The sequence below is a fragment of the Pteropus vampyrus genome, unplaced genomic scaffold, assembly GCF_000151845.1.
Source record: "Pteropus vampyrus isolate Shadow unplaced genomic scaffold, Pvam_2.0 Scaffold561, whole genome shotgun sequence".
Taxonomy (NCBI): Eukaryota; Metazoa; Chordata; class Mammalia; order Chiroptera; family Pteropodidae; genus Pteropus; species Pteropus vampyrus.
The window spans coordinates 139187-157199 of NW_011889342.1; the positions used below are offsets into that span (position 1 = coordinate 139187).

General features: G+C 48.3%; 1 protein-coding gene across 2 annotated transcripts; it reads left to right on the forward strand.

Annotated features, from left to right (window-relative positions):
• The first annotated feature begins 204 nt into the window (after positions 1 to 204).
• Positions 205 to 17789, forward strand: AKAP8 (A-kinase anchoring protein 8). 2 transcript variants are annotated; one of them, XM_011384104.2, is made up of 14 exons: positions 205 to 336; positions 2775 to 2813; positions 4322 to 4354; positions 4869 to 5145; positions 5531 to 6014; positions 6526 to 6655; positions 6898 to 6944; positions 8071 to 8104; positions 10051 to 10138; positions 12150 to 12291; positions 12639 to 12732; positions 13163 to 13293; positions 14416 to 14511; positions 15976 to 17789. In XM_011384104.2, exons 1-14 carry the CDS (start codon positions 318 to 320, stop codon positions 16609 to 16611), a joined length of 2250 nt encoding a protein of 749 aa, XP_011382406.1. In that variant the 5' UTR covers positions 205 to 317; the 3' UTR covers positions 16612 to 17789. The 2 variants fall into 2 exon arrangements, with proteins under 2 accessions (XP_011382406.1, XP_023381190.1); XM_023525422.1 differs by lacking the exon at positions 205 to 336 and adding an exon at positions 608 to 1056.
• The last annotated feature ends 224 nt before the right edge of the window (positions 17790 to 18013 follow it).

The window sequence follows — 18013 nt, forward strand, 5'->3', positions numbered from 1 at the left end:
TCGCGGGCGGGAGCCGAGACGTCGGTGAGGGGCGGGGGTGCTCGCACACCGGCGGCGGGGAGGAGTGCGCCTGCGCGCAGTGAGGCATCGCGGCCCTACCCAACCTCCCACGATGCTTTGAGCGCGGAGCCGGAGCAACCGGAAGGCCCTCTGTGGTGACGGGGACGGGCCCGCCGTGAAAGCCAGCCAATGATAGCGCGCAGAAGGAGTGACGTGCGCACCCGGTCTTCCATTAGCGGACGGCGGGAGGTTCGTTGAGCGCATGCGTCCGGTGGCAGCCTAGGAAAAGGGGGCTGCTGGCGGGCCGAGCCGAAGACATGGAGCAGGGCTACGGAGGTTGGTCCCGGCGGCCCAGTGCGGGGTGGGGAGAGCAAGCGCTGCCCCGGGTACGCCACCCAGAGGGCGCGGGCTGGGGCCTACGCCCGAGTGCGGTTACCACAGTTCGGTCGTCCCGAGAGGTGGTCGGAGCACGCGCGCGCCGCTCATTGGACTGCGGCGCCGTCTCTCTCATAGTGCTGCGTGCCGATTGGCCGGCGGCTCCTGAGGAGGTGGGCAGAGCCCAGCGAGCCAACGCTGCGGCGGGCTTTGGGGGGCGCCTTGGGGCGTCCGGTATGTTTTTGCCCCTGGGCGCTGGTGAGGCCGCCCGCCCTGCGGAACGCGCCGGTGCCGGACCCTTCTTTCCCTTCCGAAGACGCCACAAAATGGCGGCGCTGGGGGCGGAGCCAAGGCCGGAGCTCGTGGGATGCGAGGCCTTTTTCCCCGGCTGAGGGCCTGTCCCAGGACTTGCGGGGCTTGGCAGGGGCCTCAGCGCGGCGCGCGTTGTCCGGAAGGCCAGTCTCGGTAGGCCTCCGGGCAGCGCGGGGTCAGACCTTTTCCTGCCACCCCCGCGCTACAGGGCGGCGGGGCCTCGTGCGGCCTCTGCGGGGCTCATCCTCGCTGAGACTCAGTCTCACGGGGCGTGTGCGGTGGACCTGGCTCCTGCCAGCCTAGGATGAGACCATGAGTCAGATGCTGGGTTTTTCTTTGTGCAAAGCTGGAAATTCGACGTGCCCTGAGGTAGTGGCAGATTGGTGCTGGCTATCTTTCAGGCGATCCTTTATGGTGGCTCGGAGGTGCTGGGGACTGTGTAAAGAGGGAATGTGCCCTTTCCCCGTTTGGGCTGCAGGGCCTGCGGTAGAACGAACCTTCTTAGGGAAACTGTTCTTCGTTTTGAGAATCAGAGCCTCCTGGGAAGCCTTTGCTTTGTGTCAGGAGCCGAGTTTGCAGGGAACAGTTGGAATATGCAGAGTGATGGGGTTTGATCAGATGCAGATTCCTATCCAGGTATATGAGGTTCAAGAAGCAGGCGGTCTGATCATGGCTGCAGCAGTTAGAGAAGGTGCCCATCTTGACAGGTTGCAGCGTTAACAGGACCCGGGCCACAGGAATTGCAGAAGTAGGCCCCGAGGTGCATGCGAGGTGTCTCCAAAGGTTGTGGGGTGGGTCAGCCTGGCTCTCTCGCCTGACTGGGTCTTATCATTCTTTTCCTGACTTCCCACCAGATCTTTCAGCCAGTAATCCTGCTCATTCTTAAATTGGAGAGGTTTCCCACACACATTCTACTTGCTAAGAACTTTTCATGCTCAGTTTAGATCCTGTAGCTTCCCTGAAGCCTATAGCTTTTCCACCTGGACTTTCTAGGACTCGTTGAACTTTGACAGTTGCTCCCTGACTCATTCCCCAGCTCCATGATCTTGGGCAAGTGACTTACCCTTTCAAGTCTTTACAAAGGGAAAATAGTACCTACCTCAAAGAAAATTGTGAGGTTACGTGAGTAGTTTGAGCCATTTTGTTAGACCAATTCCCCTACAGCTGGTCACTTGCCGTTAGAACCGCTTTCTGCCTCTTTTGGCACAGATGTGGAAGACTGTGTGGCCTTGGGAGGGTATACCCTACGGGCGACAAACTTAAGTATAACTTTGGATCAAGTCCTCTAACCTCTAAGCCTTAGCTCCCTGTTCTTGAATGGCATTCGTTGACACTGGCTAATGTGTGCACAGTGCCTGTGATGTGTCAGAACACATTAGGCATTCGGATAGTGGTTTGGGTTGTTCAGATAAGGGAGACAGGGTATACTATATTCTTGATTCATAAAGATGTGGATGGCTGCCTGTGCCCAGCCTTGCCAGGCTCTAGGAATAGAGACAAAGAGGGAGGGGACCAGGCAGATGCTGTCATGGGAGTCTGGAGTGGCAAGGGGAACATCAGAGGGGTGTGCAGCCTGATGCCTTAGAGCCAGGCTAAAGCCTAGGGGAACGTCGGAAGGTTTAAAGCCACATGGAAGTGAGGCCTAAAGAGGCACAGTTGTCTCCAAATTCCAAGTTATGGGGTTTCCAGTTATGGTGCATTTATGGCTGCTTGGTTGGTGAGCCAAGAAGTAGGGAATGGAACTGTCCTAATAATGGGCTTGCTGGCAGCTCAACCTGTGTCACGTTCAGCTATTGGTTGAGGCTTAGGCCAGGGTCCCCCAGCCTGCAACTAGCAGAGCTGGCTCAAGGCCCATTCCCCTCCTCTCTTTTTTCCTGTTTGACATCAGGCCAGTGGAGTGTGATGGTGCAATCAGCCAGCTATGGGATGACATATAGGGGGCAGTGTTGTGGTATTCTGCTTTCTGGTAAGGCTGGCACTGAGCTCCTTTGGAGAGATCCCTTTAAGGCTCCTCAGAGTTGCTCTGAAGTAAGTACCTGTTCTCTGCTGCGACACATAGGATTCTAACTCAGGTTTTCTGTTTATAGGCTATGGGGCATGGAGTGCTGGACCTGCCAACACCCAGGGTAAGTGGGACCTGCTTTTTGGGGAGACATGGACTCCTGCAACCCCTGACCCAAGGCACCAGCATGACAGCTGCACTGGGGGACAGTGGATTGTAGCCTGGAGAGGCTGATTAGGGATAGGGGCACTAGGGCCAACCCAGGGACCAGGAAACCATTTCTGTAAAGGGCCAGATAGTAAATTTTTTAAGCTTTGCAGGCTATGTGGTCTCTGTAGTACAGAAGCTACCATGGACAATTTATAAGTGAATTGATATGCCTGTATGCCAATAATAATTACTGAAGGACACTGATATTTGCATACCATATAATTTTCACGTGTTATGAAATAGTCTGTTTTAGCAATGTGTTTATTCTAGATAAGTAGCTGAGGGTGAGTCAAGGAATTTTTTAATTAGTTGACTTTACTTTTAGTAATTTTAGATTTGTAAGATTGAGCAGATAGTTTATAGAGTTCCACATGTTCACCCTACTTTGATCTCTGCAGTTTTCATTGTTGTTAACATATTGTATTGGTAGGATATGTTTGTTACAATTAATAAGGTAATGTTAATACACTGTTATTATCTACAGCCCATAGTTTATGTTAATATTTATCCTGTGTTGTATAATTCTATGAATTTCGATAAACATGTATAATTCTATGAATTTTGATAAACGTGTAATTGATGTGTTTCATGTCAAAATGCATATGTCATGAAACTTTTTTTGGATTTTTTTTTCTTCAACCACTTAAAAACATAAAACCCATTCTTAGCTTGTGGGCTGTACAACAACTGGCGATGGGCTAGATTTGGCACAGGGCCTATTTGCTGACTCTGCTTTGGAGTCCAGATCGTGCTGCTAAGGACTAGAATGTGCTCTGGTTGCAAAATTTTTTTGCTTTTTGTGGCATCTGTTCCAGGGGATGGGACGAAGGCTTCCTTAGTTTCCTAAATCTGGGACTTGCCCCTGACACCTTTGGGGGGCAGGGTCACTTCACCACCCATCACCAAGTTTCCCAGGAAGAAGCCTTCCATGTTTCTCAGGCACACAATGTCACTTTGCTCAGTTGAATTGGGGACATGATTTTCCACCAATGCATTCTCTCTGTTTTTGGCAGTGCCTTAGCTCTGGCTCATGGTGAGTGCTGGTACTTTTTAAGGGCTCTGCCTGGAGACCTGGCGTGCTGGCCTCTTGGCCAGTGGCCCACAATGGATGAGCTTCCTGGGAAGGCCGCAACATCCTTTCCATTGCCCTGATGAGGATATTGGGTTTGCCTAGGAAAGAAGCTCTGATTATGCTTAGTTGAGTGCTCTGTAGGAAATGAGTTTTACAGCTAGTGGGCTCCAGCCTTTCCTGGCCTCAATAGGCAACCAAGGGGTGCCTCCCGGAGCATTGCCACAGCCACTCGTAGCCCTCTCCCTGTGGATAGTGGAGTAAACTGTCCTTCAAAATTGAGGTGAGGCAAGGGTGTCTCAGGAGCCTTCATTATGCAAATGAAGCTCTTATGTGTTTTTGTTTCCTCTAAGGTGCATATGGAACTAGTGTGGCCAGCTGGCAAGGTAGGCCCTTCTGGGGGTCCATGGGTGGGCAAGAGGGCCTCTGGTCAGCCACCCAGAGGAACTGGGATGCAGGGACCCCATCTCCCTTCCCAACTGTGCTCCTAGCTCTCCTGAAGGCTCAGCAGGCTGGCCTCAGGTGCTGAGGAGACCTCGAGGGAAATTTGCAGGGGAGGCGGGGAGGGAGTTGTGCTTGTGTTCTGGGAACAGTAGCTCCATGGTGGGCTTGTCTACAACCTTAACTGCCACTACTGGCTCTCAGCCACCTCTGGCTTTGGATGGGAAACATGTCTTAAGATTTGGCACAAAAAAACCCCACTGCTTAGAGTTGAGGCTTTCCTCTTGTCCTCCTGCTGCCCTTGTGAGCTGTATAGAGATAGTGTGAGTGAGCAGTGTGGGTGATGCCAGCTGTGCTTGGTCCCATGACCCTCTTCCTTTTCTATAGGCAGTGGGTGCTCACCCCCTATATGCCTACTGGCCTGATTGCTGCTGAATTGGCTCTTCCTCTCTCTGGCAGGTTATGAAAACTACAATTATTATGGTGCCCAGAATACCAGCGTCACCACAGGAGCAACCTACAGTTATGGCCCAGCCTCGTGGGAGGCCACCAAGGCCAGCGATGGCCTGGTGGCTGGGGGCCCTGCTATGCATATGGCTTCTTATGGCCCAGAGCCGTGCACCGACAATACTGACTCGCTCATTGCCAAGATCAATCAGCGTTTGGACATGATGTCTAAGGAAGGAGGCAGGGGCGGGAGCAGCAGCGGTGGGGAGGGCATGCAGGACCGGGAGAGGTGATTATGGACCTGGGCCCTTCCCTGGGGATCCCGTGCAGATAGGAGTGGGCACCCGCTCTCCCAGGAGCTTTGGGCTTTTATAATAGGACTTGCTGTTTTTCTGATTGGTGGGTCTTAGGGCATGACTATTGCAAAACTATGCTAGACTTTTTATTTCTGCACCAGGCACCTAGCAGAGCCTCCCCGTTCTTGTGGCCAAAGGCTCATGCCTCTCATTCATCAACATACGGATGGGAGTATTGGTTTGTTTTGCCTCTGAGCATTTAGGAGAGGTACATGGTAGTTTGGTTTGCTTTACTGTTCTGTGTACAGGGAGGTCGGCTTTGGAGGAGGTTTTGAGGTTGTGTCTAGAGCATATAGTGACGATGTGCTTTCTTTGCAGTTCTTTCCGCTTCCAGTCGTTCGATTCCTATGACTCCAGACCGTGCCTGCCAGAGCACAATCCCTACCGCCCCAGCTACAGCTATGACTATGACTTTGATCTGGGGCCTGACCGCAATGGTGGCTTTGGCAGTCAGTACAGCGACTGCAGGGACCCTGCCCGTGAGCGGGGCTCCCTCGATGGCTTCATGCGCGGCCGGGGCCAGAGCCGCTTTCAGGATCGGAGCAACCCCAGCACCTTCATGCGAAGCGAGCCCTTCATGCCCCCATCTGCTGCCTCTGAGCCCCTGTCTGCTCCCTGGAGCGAGATGAACTACACGGGTGGCCGGGGCCTGGGAGGCCCCTCCCCTAGCAGGCCCCTGCCTTCCCTCTTCTCCCAGTCCATGGCCCCCAACTATGGCATGATGGGCATGCAGGGGGCGGGCAGTTATGAAAACTCTGTGCCCTACGGATGTGGCCAGTCACAGAACCGGATAAGGGATCGGGTAAGCCCTTGTGAAATTCTAACCTTCATTCTTTACTTTTTTTTTTTTTTTTTAAACAGCTTTATTGAGGTAAAATTCACAGGCTAAGATTCACTCGTTTTTAAGTGTACAATTCAGTTTTAGTAAAAGTGTACAGAATTGTGCAGCCATTACCACCATCTAATTTTAGAACATTTCCATCAACCCAGAAAGAAACTTCTATTAGCAATCACTCCCTGTTCTCTGCCCAGCCGCTGGTAACCATTAACCTACTTTCTGTGTTTCTGGATTTCCCTGTTCTGGACATTTCATATGAATGCAGTTATGTAATATGTAGCCTTATGTGTCTGGCTTCTTTCAGCATAAAATTTGGAGGGAGGAATGATTTTAACTGTGTTATCTTTTTTTGGCGCTCTAAAAAGACCTTATCTGCTTTCATTCTTTGATCTTGACAACCTCTCCATTCTTCATTTCTCTGGGGTATCTTAACAGTCTGAGTAAACAGTACATTGGGATGTGCTTGTGTCTGTAGCCCAGGTGGAGAGGGTTTGATCGCTGTGGCCCAGACGGCATGGGCAGGAAACGGAAGCAGTTGCAAATCTACGATGAGCCAGACAGCAAACAGGCCCGGGCTGACAGCGAAGGAGATTTTTCTGAAAACGGTACATTCTGGGGGCTTATAGGCTTGGTTGGGTGAAGATGAGTCAGTTGCTTGATGTTCTGCCTGCCTGTCTGTACAATGTGCATGTGGAAACCCAAGGGTACCATGTGTCAGCTGGGCTCCCACAGCCCCCACTGTAGTCATGAGAAGCTCGGTCACTCTGGACAGTGAGTTTGGGAGGGTGAAAGAGGAGTGGGCCAACTGCTGAGGGGCTGACTTTCCCTATTCCTTTGTGTCTGGTAGATGATGGAGCTGGTGACTTCCGGTCGGGAGATGAAGAATTCAGGGGTGTAAGTCCATCTTCACTGGTTGGCTTTCTTTGTCTCTAGTGCAGGATTTATTCCTTATTTTAGCTTCTTTTTCACAGAAGTGGGAACAACTGCAATGGTAGACTCATATCTACCTCATGAGTGGATTTAATACCCTAACTTGCAGCTAGGTTTTTAAGAGTTTTCTACTTGCAACACTCCTCCCCTTCCTGAAAAAATTCCCAGCCCCTTCTCACCACTCCTGTGTCCTTTTAGTGATGGGCCTAGCTGCACACATGGTAAGTGCAGTGGCTGTGGAGACAGAGGCTTCTAAACATGCACTAAAAACTCATTTGCTGCCAGTTCTGTGCAATATCCATGTCCCTTAGTTCTTCCAACCAGTCATGGGAAACTGCTGTTAAAAGCCAGCCATGCATAAGGATCTGGGGAGCAAGCCTTTGCCACCCTCTGCAAATTCTGGTCCAAGTCTGGGGCAAGGCCTAGAGATCTGGGTGTGTGAAGGCTTTGTCCAGGTGCTTCTGATGGTAAGGTGGTTTAGGGGAAGAGGATACAGTGAACTTTTAGCTTTTCTGAGGGCCCTCACCCTATCTAGCTTGCTTAGACTGAGTCTGAGAATCTCTGTGTATGTACCTGCTGATTGCTAATTTAATCTTCAGCTCAATATTTAAGGAATGGACTGTTTCAATTTTCAGTTAGATGATTTTTATCCGTACTAGTTTGGTAAATATAAACAAATGGCTGGGAAACTTGGTAAAACCCATTTTCAGTAAAGACCGCTGGAACTAGCATCTTACAAATCAGGGATTCTTGACATGCAGTTGATGAATGAGCTCCTGGCATTCCCATATGCAGAGCTGTGCCAGGTGTACATTGCCAGCGGTCATTCTTTAGCTTTAAAAGAGCCGATAAAGGGTCAGTGACTTTAATTCAAAAACAAGTTAGTCATCATTACAGAATTTCAGAAGGCAACCAGGAGTAGTGACAGGACATACTCAGGCTCCATCCCCTGGCCCTGGGCCTTGTCCTGAAATACTGGCTGGGTTCCTGGTGGCACAGTGGCCACAAGGTGGTGGCAGGGAGCTGGGCTGGTGTGGGGATATCTGGAATCTCTAGCTCATTCCCCAACTTCGTGTGTGTCCTTTTTCAGGAGGATGAATTCTTCGATTCTGGAAGGCAGAGAGGTAGGCATCACCCAGTGTTCCTTTGAGCTTTCCTGTGTCTGTCTGACAGTTTTGCACTTACTGCTCCCAGCTTGGCTGGGCTTCTGATCAAGTCGGGCCTGGATGGAGGGGCTGGCCGCTCAGGGTAGAAGAGGGGCTGTGGCCGCTAGGTGGGCCTTGGCCGTGGCACTCACCTTGAGGCTTCGCTCCAGTGTTTGGAGCAGCACTTGGCTTGGAAACAGGTCTTTTGGCCTCACTCAGTGCAGGCTATGGAGAGAAAGGGGGAAACTCATCTCTGGGTATTTGCAACAGGTTACAGTGGTAGGAAAGGGAGTCTCAGAAACATAAGAAAGAAATGAAAGGTGTCCTCCAGCCTGTCTTCTCTGATCCCCCTTGTCCAATGCAGTTCCCTGTACTGTTTTCTCCTGAGCTTCATTTTTTGCATAGTTCCCTCAGTTGCCAGCCCAGGGCTGTGCTCTCAGCCTCTATGGTGGGGGTACTGGCAACTGCAGTGCACGTCGCTGTGTGGAATAGAATTCAGACATTGCCTGGGTGGGGAGCTTGGGGCATGGGGGAGGCCTGTCAGGTATACCTGGCCCAGATCCTCCAGAGGCAGTCGTTGCTCAGCAGGTCTCGTCAGTTCCAGTGCCAGAGACCTAAGAATTCAAAGTCAGAGGCAGGAGCAGAGCCATGTTAAACCTCTCGGGGACATGGAGAAATAGAGACACCATGGCTTTGAGCTTACCCAGAAGCCACTTGTTTATTTTCCTGTTTCCATGGGTCTGTCTGTAGCTAGTTTCCCCAAGAATTACTGGCTGGCTCCTTGTGGCTCTGCTCACATAAATTTTGAAGGCCCCTGGCTTAGATTTTTCTTCCCTTAGGTGTTCAGCCTTAGCCAACCCTCTGAAGTCCTCCCACTCTGTTTATTGAAGCAATTGTTCTATAGCATGGGACCATACAGCGTTGAGCAGCTCATGCAGCGGGGAAAATGCTAAAGCAAAGGTGACATGTTTATTGCGCGCAGGTCCTGCTACCTACCCGGAATGACTTTGCTATTAAACAGCAGTAATAGTTTCAGGCAGTGACCTCTTGCCAAAAGTCCCACACGCCCTTTTGAGAGGCTTCTGAGCAGCGCACGCCGGTCGCCATCTTCGTGGGACAGTCTCGTGACTGGCATCAGGGGTAGGGGTTACAGTTCAGATGCTTATCCAACTGTTTCAGTGTCTGGCCCTGGCCCTGAGCCGCGGTGACCCGGCCTGGCCTCATGCTGGGATGCCGGGCTGCACAGCTCTCAGAGGAGCTTTTGCGCTGGCCCCAGGGGACGGACGAAGGACCGATGGGTCTCTTCCCACTTTTCTTTCTAGGACTGCTTCCCGTGTAACCCTGGGAAAGCCCTAGAGTGACAGTTTTTGTGAGTGGAAGATAGAGTTTGGGCCAGCAAGGACTGTCAGACCTGCTGAGGCCCTAGTTCAGAGGAGGCCAACGGGACGGTCATCACAGTTCACCTGGAGGCGGGACGGAGGGCGGTAGAACAGCTTTATTTTCTGAGGCCTTCTAGCTGCTGCCTCGTTACCTGGGAAGAACTGCTTCTCTCTCTCTTAACTGATGTTGGGAGAAGACCCACTCAGGGGACTGGATTGGAAAAGCAGAATAGGGAAGGACAGAGCAGGTGGGCCATAGTGTGAGTGGGACGGGTGGGCCATGTCCCTGGCCCATGTCCCCTTATCAGGCCATGGGGGGAGTGAAGTGTCTTCCCTAGAAACTCCCAAGGGTGCTTATCAAAGGCCCATCATTGTTGGGAGCCTTTGACAGCCCCTTGGATCCTCAGGGTGTCCTGACCCTGTCGCGCGTGGAGGCAGCGGCAGGGTACAGGGTGCGGTGGCCAAGCTGCAGCCCCATCAAGGCCTTGGTGCTCAGTTCCTTTTGGGGGCTCTGCAGAGGGTCTCGAAGGGACTTCTCTGTTGCAGGAGAGAAGGACGATGAGGATGATGAAATGAAGAAAAGAAGGGAAAAGCAAAGGAGGAGAGACAGGATGCGAGATCGAGCAGCTGACAGGTGAGAAGGCAGAAGAGGTTGGCTGGACCTGGGCATTGTCAAGACTCTTCTGAGCTCATCTGCTTTATTCTGGAGTTCAGGGAGAACCTGGTTTGAGCCGACTCCAGGCATCTGGGAGGATATCCTAGTCAGAGTGATAGGAGACAAAACTTGAGAAACACATGGAATCACCTCCTTGCTGGTGGGTCCATGTGGCCCTCATGTGCCCTGCAGAGGTCTCTGTTGCCCTCCTGCAGGCCTGTGGGGAGTTCCTTTGTTCTCTGGCTTGTGTCTGTCATCTCAGACAAGTGCTCTTCATTCAGCAGAGTTGGCTAAGGAGGTACTCGGGTGCCTTGTCCAAATCCAGACTGAAAGCAATTACATATGTATAGATGTTATCTTTAAGATTGTCTTTATTTCTTTTCTCCTCTTTAATCCCCGCCCACACACACCCACACACACTTCCACCCCTGACCTACGGATGTTGCTATTTCCCCTTAACTGGATCTCTGAAGATGAGGCATCTCTTCCCACATGTTCGGGGTGCTCACCCAGGGCCTGGTGCACCCGGGGTATGGTCCGTGGTTCTACCTGGGGCACGAACTCGGGACCTTCTACATGTAAAGCAGATGTGCTAACCACTACACTAGGGAGCCCCCCCACCCCCACCCTTGCCCCTAAGATTGTCTTTAAAAAGAAAAAAAACGTACAAAAGCACAAAGCCCAAAGGGTGTTGGTGTGACCACACTGGCTGCCTCTCCCTATTCAGTGATCAAGTGGCTGCTGACTAGAAACATAGATCACCGGTGACTGTGGGAGCATTTGATTGCCAAGGCCTTAACCACACAGAGCTGTTCCTCTATGCATAGGTTCTTTATGACTTGAGGGGTATTCCTTGCCCTTTCGGCTCCCCTGGTGTAGTGGTTTTCTTATTCAAAGAATGTCCAAAAAAAAGGCTAAAGAGGCAAGAAAGCCAGGAACCAAAAAGTAGTAGCTTCTAAGTCACAGAAATTCATTGAAACTCTTGTTAAACAGAAGAGTTAAGTGATGGCTAGAATCAATCTATTTTCATGCCACATGGGAGCAGATGTCATTTTTTAACAGAATCTTTAGACTTTGGTCTAGTGACTGAGGTCAGAGAGATTTAGAACCATTATCATAGGGGAGGTAAAAAGGCAGCTGGGATGCATGAGCCCTACATTTTTTCAGTAGCTTCCTGACAGTCCTGCACATAGGGCCTAGGTGAAATTTCTCTTCACTTGTCTGTCAGGAGTGTCTACAGAAGCTTGTGGCGCTTGTCGAGAGATCCAGTGCCAAGCACTAGGAGCTGGCAGAACTCTTAGTTGGCAGAGGAGGAGTCCTGAATGCTGTGGGGCCTGCGCCCTTATCCCAGAAAGTCCAGAGGCTCCTCGGCACAGCCAAGGGAAGCAGCACTCCACTGTGGGGGCCTTTAGGCCACTCTGCTCTCACCTTATAGCGTGATTGCATTCGAAAGCATGTGACAAACTTGTTTTTATCCATAGAATTTAACGTGACCTGTTCACATTGAGTCCTGTAGGAGAATTGATCTTAGGTCATGAGTTTTGAATTGTGTGAGTTCTTTGGGAAATCCTCTGTCATATAAAATGGGGTTGCCTTGCATCATACCAGTAGATGCAAAAGAAACACGTCTGAGAAGCTGTGATGTTGGGTACTGTGCCCCTAGAGCAGTGAGCTGGAGGTTGAGGGAGTTCTGGATAGTCTCCACCTTAGGGTGTTCTGGATAGTCTCCACCTTAGGGTGTTCTCTTGAGGACCTTTGGGCCAGAAACACTGCTATGGTAGTGAATTGCTGCATGAATCATCTTCCTGAAATACTTTGAGGTTGTACGCTCATTCTTAAGATGGGAAAACGAGATAACTCTTACTCTTGATGCCCCATGAGAAGTCAGAAGCCTTGGTTCAGAAATTACTTTTTTATTTCCGTTTCAGTTCTAACCAGAGATGAACCAGTTACTCCTGCATCACTGCTTATTTTCGTCTGTCTTCTCCAGGATTCAGTTTGCTTGTTCTGTGTGCAAGTTTCGTAGCTTTGAAGATGAAGAAATCCAGAAGCATTTGCAAAGTAAATTTCACAAAGAAACATTGCGGTTTATAAGTACCAAGCTACCTGACAAGACGGTGGAATTCCTCCAGGTGAGTCACACTTGGCCTCTGTCACATTGTTTCCAAATGATTCTACAGGTGTCACATCTGTCAAAGAAGAGAAGGGAAATAAAAGGCCCAAACTTGTTCAAGGATTCTATTTCCAGAATAACAGTTTTTCAAGTCCCCATGTCAGAGGGACAATCGAGAGATCCAACCATTGTCGTTCCCACTAGCTGCTCTGATAGCCGTCTTCCCACCCTCAGGGCAGCTGAGACAAGGCTGTCATCACTAGGCCTTGCAGCCACCGTGATGAGCTGCCTCTGGTATAGTTGAGATATACCCACATGTGTTACCCTCTCCTGACTTCATTTGGTGTTGTCTCCCAATCCCTCCAGGAATACATTGTAAACAGGAATAAGAAGATTGAGAAGCGGCGACAGGAACTGATGGAGAAGGAAAGCGCAAAACCAAAACCAGACCCTTTCAAAGGTGAGTTGTGATCCTGGGGTGTGTGCTGTTCCACATGGCGCTAAGGCATGTGACTTTGTATACAGCCAGCGCAGGGCTGCTGAGGATGTGACGTGAAGACCCAGGGAGGGGCAGTTAGAAAAGAGGCCCTTGAGTGTGGCATAATGTAGATCGAAGCTCTATAGGTAACATACCAGAATGATGTAAAGCACTCAAAGTTTTTTTCCTCCTTGGACCAAAGGATGAGAAAAGTTGAAGTAATGAATACAGTAGTGTAGAGGCTGGCTATTCTGACCCCACACTCCTGCTGGAAGGCAGGTGATGTCCGTCTCTGATTCTGTCCTAACTGAATCCCTAGAGAGGTTTGCAGGGAGAAAATGGTGGGTCTTATTGGAGGCTGCATCACTTGCATGCTGTCCCAGTCCCCACATGACTTGAGTTCCATCAACAGGGATTGGCCAGGAGCACTTCTTCAAGAAGATCGAGGCTGCTCACTGCCTGGCTTGTGACATGCTGATCCCTGCACAGCACCAGCTCCTCCAGCGGCATCTGCACTCTGTCGACCACAATCACAACCGCCGGGTGAGTCCCCTCCTGGTGCGGGTTGGCGGGGTGAGCCTTCCTAGGCTGACAGCTGGTGGGGTTTAGAACCTTCTGTGTCTTTTGGGGAATGCTAACATCTTTAGGAGCTCTTGCCATATTCCATCAAGTCTGTCATTTCACCAATTGATTGTAACGTGCACCCCCATTTCTATTAAAATGTCAGAAAAGGTATTGCTTAGAATTGATTAAATATAGTAGCTGAGAATATTTTAAGAATATTCCCTGTAAACCACAGTCAATTTGTCATCTGCTAAAAAACTGATTTTTCTATAAGCTGAGGGCCATTCAGAACAGAGTGGCCTAGGGAATCCAGAGTTCAGGACCTATTTGGTCCTTACTAGCTGATGGAGCCTGAGGCTAAAGGTTTAGTTCAAGGTCAGTAAATTTTTCTGTAAAGGGTCAAACTGTAAACATTTTTAGCTTTGCAAGCCAGAAGGTCTCTGTCCAACAAGTCTGCTATTGATGGGCGAAAACAGCCACAGACAACACTAAGTGAATAAATGGGTGTGGCTGCACTTGGCCCACTGGCTGTAGCTTGCTGACCCCTGGTTTAACATCTCTGTCCTTAGTTTACCCAACTATGAAATGGTGGTATCAATACCTGCCTGCTCATCTGCTAGTATTATTAAAGAGTAGCCAAAAGCATACAGTAAACAAGGAATTACTATGTGCATGTCAAGCTCTGCTTTGGAGCATTCACACTTTCGCTGTTGAACTAATAAAGTCAGTATAATTCAGTTGAAAAGAAAAAGCTTGCCCTTTTTTCCTACTTAGTCCACAAAGTTTCTATTCTGTAAATACTTTTGTTTCATCCTTGCTTATGCACATGGTACCTGGATATCAGTGGTGTATTGTGCTTTTATCTTTTAAGATTATCAGACTTTTCTGTGCCATTTCATGGTGTCAGTTCTGATATCTCTAATTAGTGCCTTCTTTCTCTCTCTTGGAGTCTGGCACTTTAGGATTTGCCTTTTTGAAGAAAGATGTTAGTCATCTCTGCATATGGCTGATCTCAGCAACTCGCTGTAGCCTGGCTGATGTGTTCTCTTGCTCCTCCAACTTGTGCCATTTTTAAAAGCCCACATTTGGTTTCCTTTGCAGTTGGCTGCTGAACAGTTCAAGAAAACAAGTCTCCACGTGGCTAAGAGTGTTCTGAACAACAGACATATAGTGAAGATGCTGGAAAAATACCTCAAGGTTCGTGTTTAGGAATCTAGTGGACAGGAAAAGCTTTTGAAACAGAGGGTTAACTCCGAGTATGGAATTGTATCTCGAGTGCAGTATTTAACATTTGAGTCTTTTGAAGAAGTGAGAGATCTTGGAATGTGTCATGTTTGGAAATTCCACAACTGGATATCCTGAGACACAGTGCTTGCCTGGGAACTCTAGGATGTGGTTCTGCTTGATTAGTCTGAACAGTGGTGTAGACTCTTACCATGAGAAACCTTATCTAGCCATAACATACTGAGCAGACGATGAGATGCTTTAAAAAAAAACCCAAGGTAGATAATTGTCCACGAAAGAAGCTAAAAAGAGGTTTTGCTGGCAGAGTCAGCCAACAGTGAAATGGAGGATCGAGACAAAGGGAAGAGCCAGAGGTGCCACAACCACTGAGCCATAGTGACAGGAGCAGAGTAATAAAAATCTCAAAGGGTACCCTGGAGAGAAGTTGTAAGAGTCCCTGGTTCCTCCTTGGAAAGCCCATTTTGCTAAAATGCTCAGCCCTTTGACTCCAATATTTGAGGCTGGTAGTTAAGCTCCAGCATAGCCTGGCTAGGACCTGTTTGCCCTCTTCTCAGTTATCAGATACTTCAATTTTTGACAGTTCATTCTATCCATTAAAGATCCTCCATGGCATTTAGTTCAACGTTATTTAATTATAATGTTGATGAAATACCATGGAAACTTAACTCTTGTTTATATCAGTTAGCCTGTGGCAAATTGATTTTGTTATATATCGTTTATCCACAACTCCCAGAACTTGTCGATGACATTAAGCGAGGACTTACTGTAACCAATTTAAGAACCATGAGAGATCAGTGTTTTACCTTGTGGCCTAAACAGATTTAAAGTCTTTGGAGTCAGATGTAGACTCAAGCTTCTAATCACCAAATTTTAAAACACATTTCCTAATCTGGTAGTGACAATATTTAGTTTTCTTTTTCTAAAGACAGTTTTAGCATATGCTCCTGAGAAGTTTGGCTTCTGACTTGGGTTTGACTCCTTACTGATGTTTAACAGCTGTGTGATCTCTGGCAAGTTACTGATCTTTGAGTCTCATTTCCTTTTCTGTGGAGTAGGGATAAACCCTCATGCCAGGGCTGTGAGCTTAAATGAAGCTAAAATTTAAAATAGTCTTAACTTCATGCTATGAGGCTCTTTTTTATTTTTAATTTGGTTTGGATGATAGGTCTTTTTTAACTTTTCCTCATGGTTATATGCTTGAATAAAAAGAGTAAAATAGTTCTGGTTAAGCTTCTCTGAGATGTTTTTTCTGACTCTAGGCACTGAGAGCCTATAGGATTAACTCACCTGGTGTAGTTAGTGTAAAGTATTTGTCTTGTTGACTGCCCATCATTAAAACAGCTCCCAGCAACCTGGGCCAGTTCCATCTCTTATTTGGACAGTTCTTTAGACTGCTGACCTATGTTTCTTCACCAGGGTGAAGACCCTTTCACCAGTGAAGCCGTTGATCCAGAAATCGAAGGAGATGACAATTTAGGAGGTGAGGAAAAGGAAGAGACACCTGAGGAGGTGGCTGCAGAAGTCTTAGCTGAGGTGATTACAGCAGCAGTGAAGGCAGTAGAAGGGGAAGGAGTGCCTGCTCCAGAAAGTAGTGAAATGTTGGCTGAAGGGGAAGGCCCTGTGGACACAGCAGAGGTTCTTAGTCGTCCCCATCCTGAACAGCTACTGGAAGCAAAGACAACTCGTGGAATGGCATCTGAGAAAGGTAATGCTGTAGCAGAGGCTGGAGGTGACACTGCCCAGTCGGGAAGTGAGGCTGCTGAGGCTGGAAGTGAAGCTGCCGAGGCTGGAGGTAAAGCTGCCGAGGCTGGAGGTGAAGCTGCCAAGGCTGGAGGTGAAGCTGCCGAGGCTGGAGGTGAAGCTGCCGAGGCTGGAGATGAAGCTGCCGAGGCTGGAGGTGAAGCTGCCGAGGCCGGAGGTGAAGCTGCTGAGGCCAGAAGTGTAGCAGAGGCAGAAAGTGCCGTAACAGCCACTGCTCCTGCCCCAGCGGCCATGGAAGCTGAAGTAGAACAGACTGATGTGGAGTCCAAAGATGTTATTCCCACAGAATGATCATCCTCTCCTTGTTTCAAGGGGTGTGTTATATGATGCATTGCCCTTTCTTTGGTTTGTAAACAGTACTAGGGTGTATGTTACTGGAATATTCTGAAAACTTACTTTGGTGAAGAGACCTAGCCATTTATTTCAGAAAAGTGTACCTCACAGGCTTGTCTTATAGAGTTGGGTGGCTTTCTGCTTCGGTTTGAAGGCTGCAGAAGTTGTACATTCCCCCCCAAGCAGCTGTGACCTCTCTGCACTGCAGTTGGAATAATAAAAGTTGGGTAATTAGATTTCGATGATACTTTGCTTGTTAAATACAGCTACTGGCTGGATGCCCTTTTTTTATTATTTTGTCTGGGAGCAGCTCATTACTAGGATATATCTTTATAAAGATTTTTTTTAGATTTCAAGAATTTGCTTTGGCATCAGTTTTTGACCTCTGCTTTTGTAGCCCACTGAATGGTGTGTGATCCTCACAAGATGTAGCAGAATCTTGTTAATATGTGATGCTGGTTCTGTCACATCAGTGAACTCTCAAAGGCCTGATGAATCTGACATATCTGCACCGTGGGAAGCACACCCACTTGCCCTTTAGAAATGAGGATACTTTTTGCCTAAGGCATGTTCCCCAATCTTGAGTCCTTGGTGAACCACCTTCACAATTTTTTTTTACCTCATTTGTGTTCCATCTCTGCATTACTTCAGAGTTTTTTCCTTCAAATTGAGTTATTTCCTCAAATATATTTAAAAACAAAACTTGATGTCATTCTCACGAGTGGAAAACCAATATAAATTGCCATAGATGCTATCTATAAAAAAATAAATGTAATGAACATTTCATTTTAGATAAATACTGTTCCTTTGGAGGTTTCTGAATCTGTGAAAAAGGAAAGCTAGCATGTGTTAAAGTGTAGCAAGCACCAGTTATACATTCATATAATCAAAAGAATTGGAAGATCCCTCCCTTTTGAAATGATATTGCTAGGTCTGTTTCCCTGTAGACCTTTGAAATGTCACATTTGGGGAAGCACTGGCCAATGGGAAATGATTTAAAAAGAGGTAGTAAAAATATTTGATGAGCATCTACTATGTACCAGGTACTAATTCATGGGAGCCTTATTGGAGATGTGAGGTCAATATTTATGAAGAAAGTCAATTGTTAGAACTAAAAAATAAACTTCGATAAGCAAAGTGGTGCCTCTGAATTGTTTCTGCTCATCATTCCTTAATAGGGCATATATGTGGCTTAGTCACAGGTTGAACATGCCCTTTAAAGCTTTTTCTCTTGAGTCAAAAATGCTGATGGCCTTGAACGTCAGCAGTCTGAAAAAAGATAACTATGAAATTGCTTTTTGTTGTTTTTCTTGTAAAAGTAATCCAAGGATTGTCATTAAAGCTATCTAAATTTCAGGGG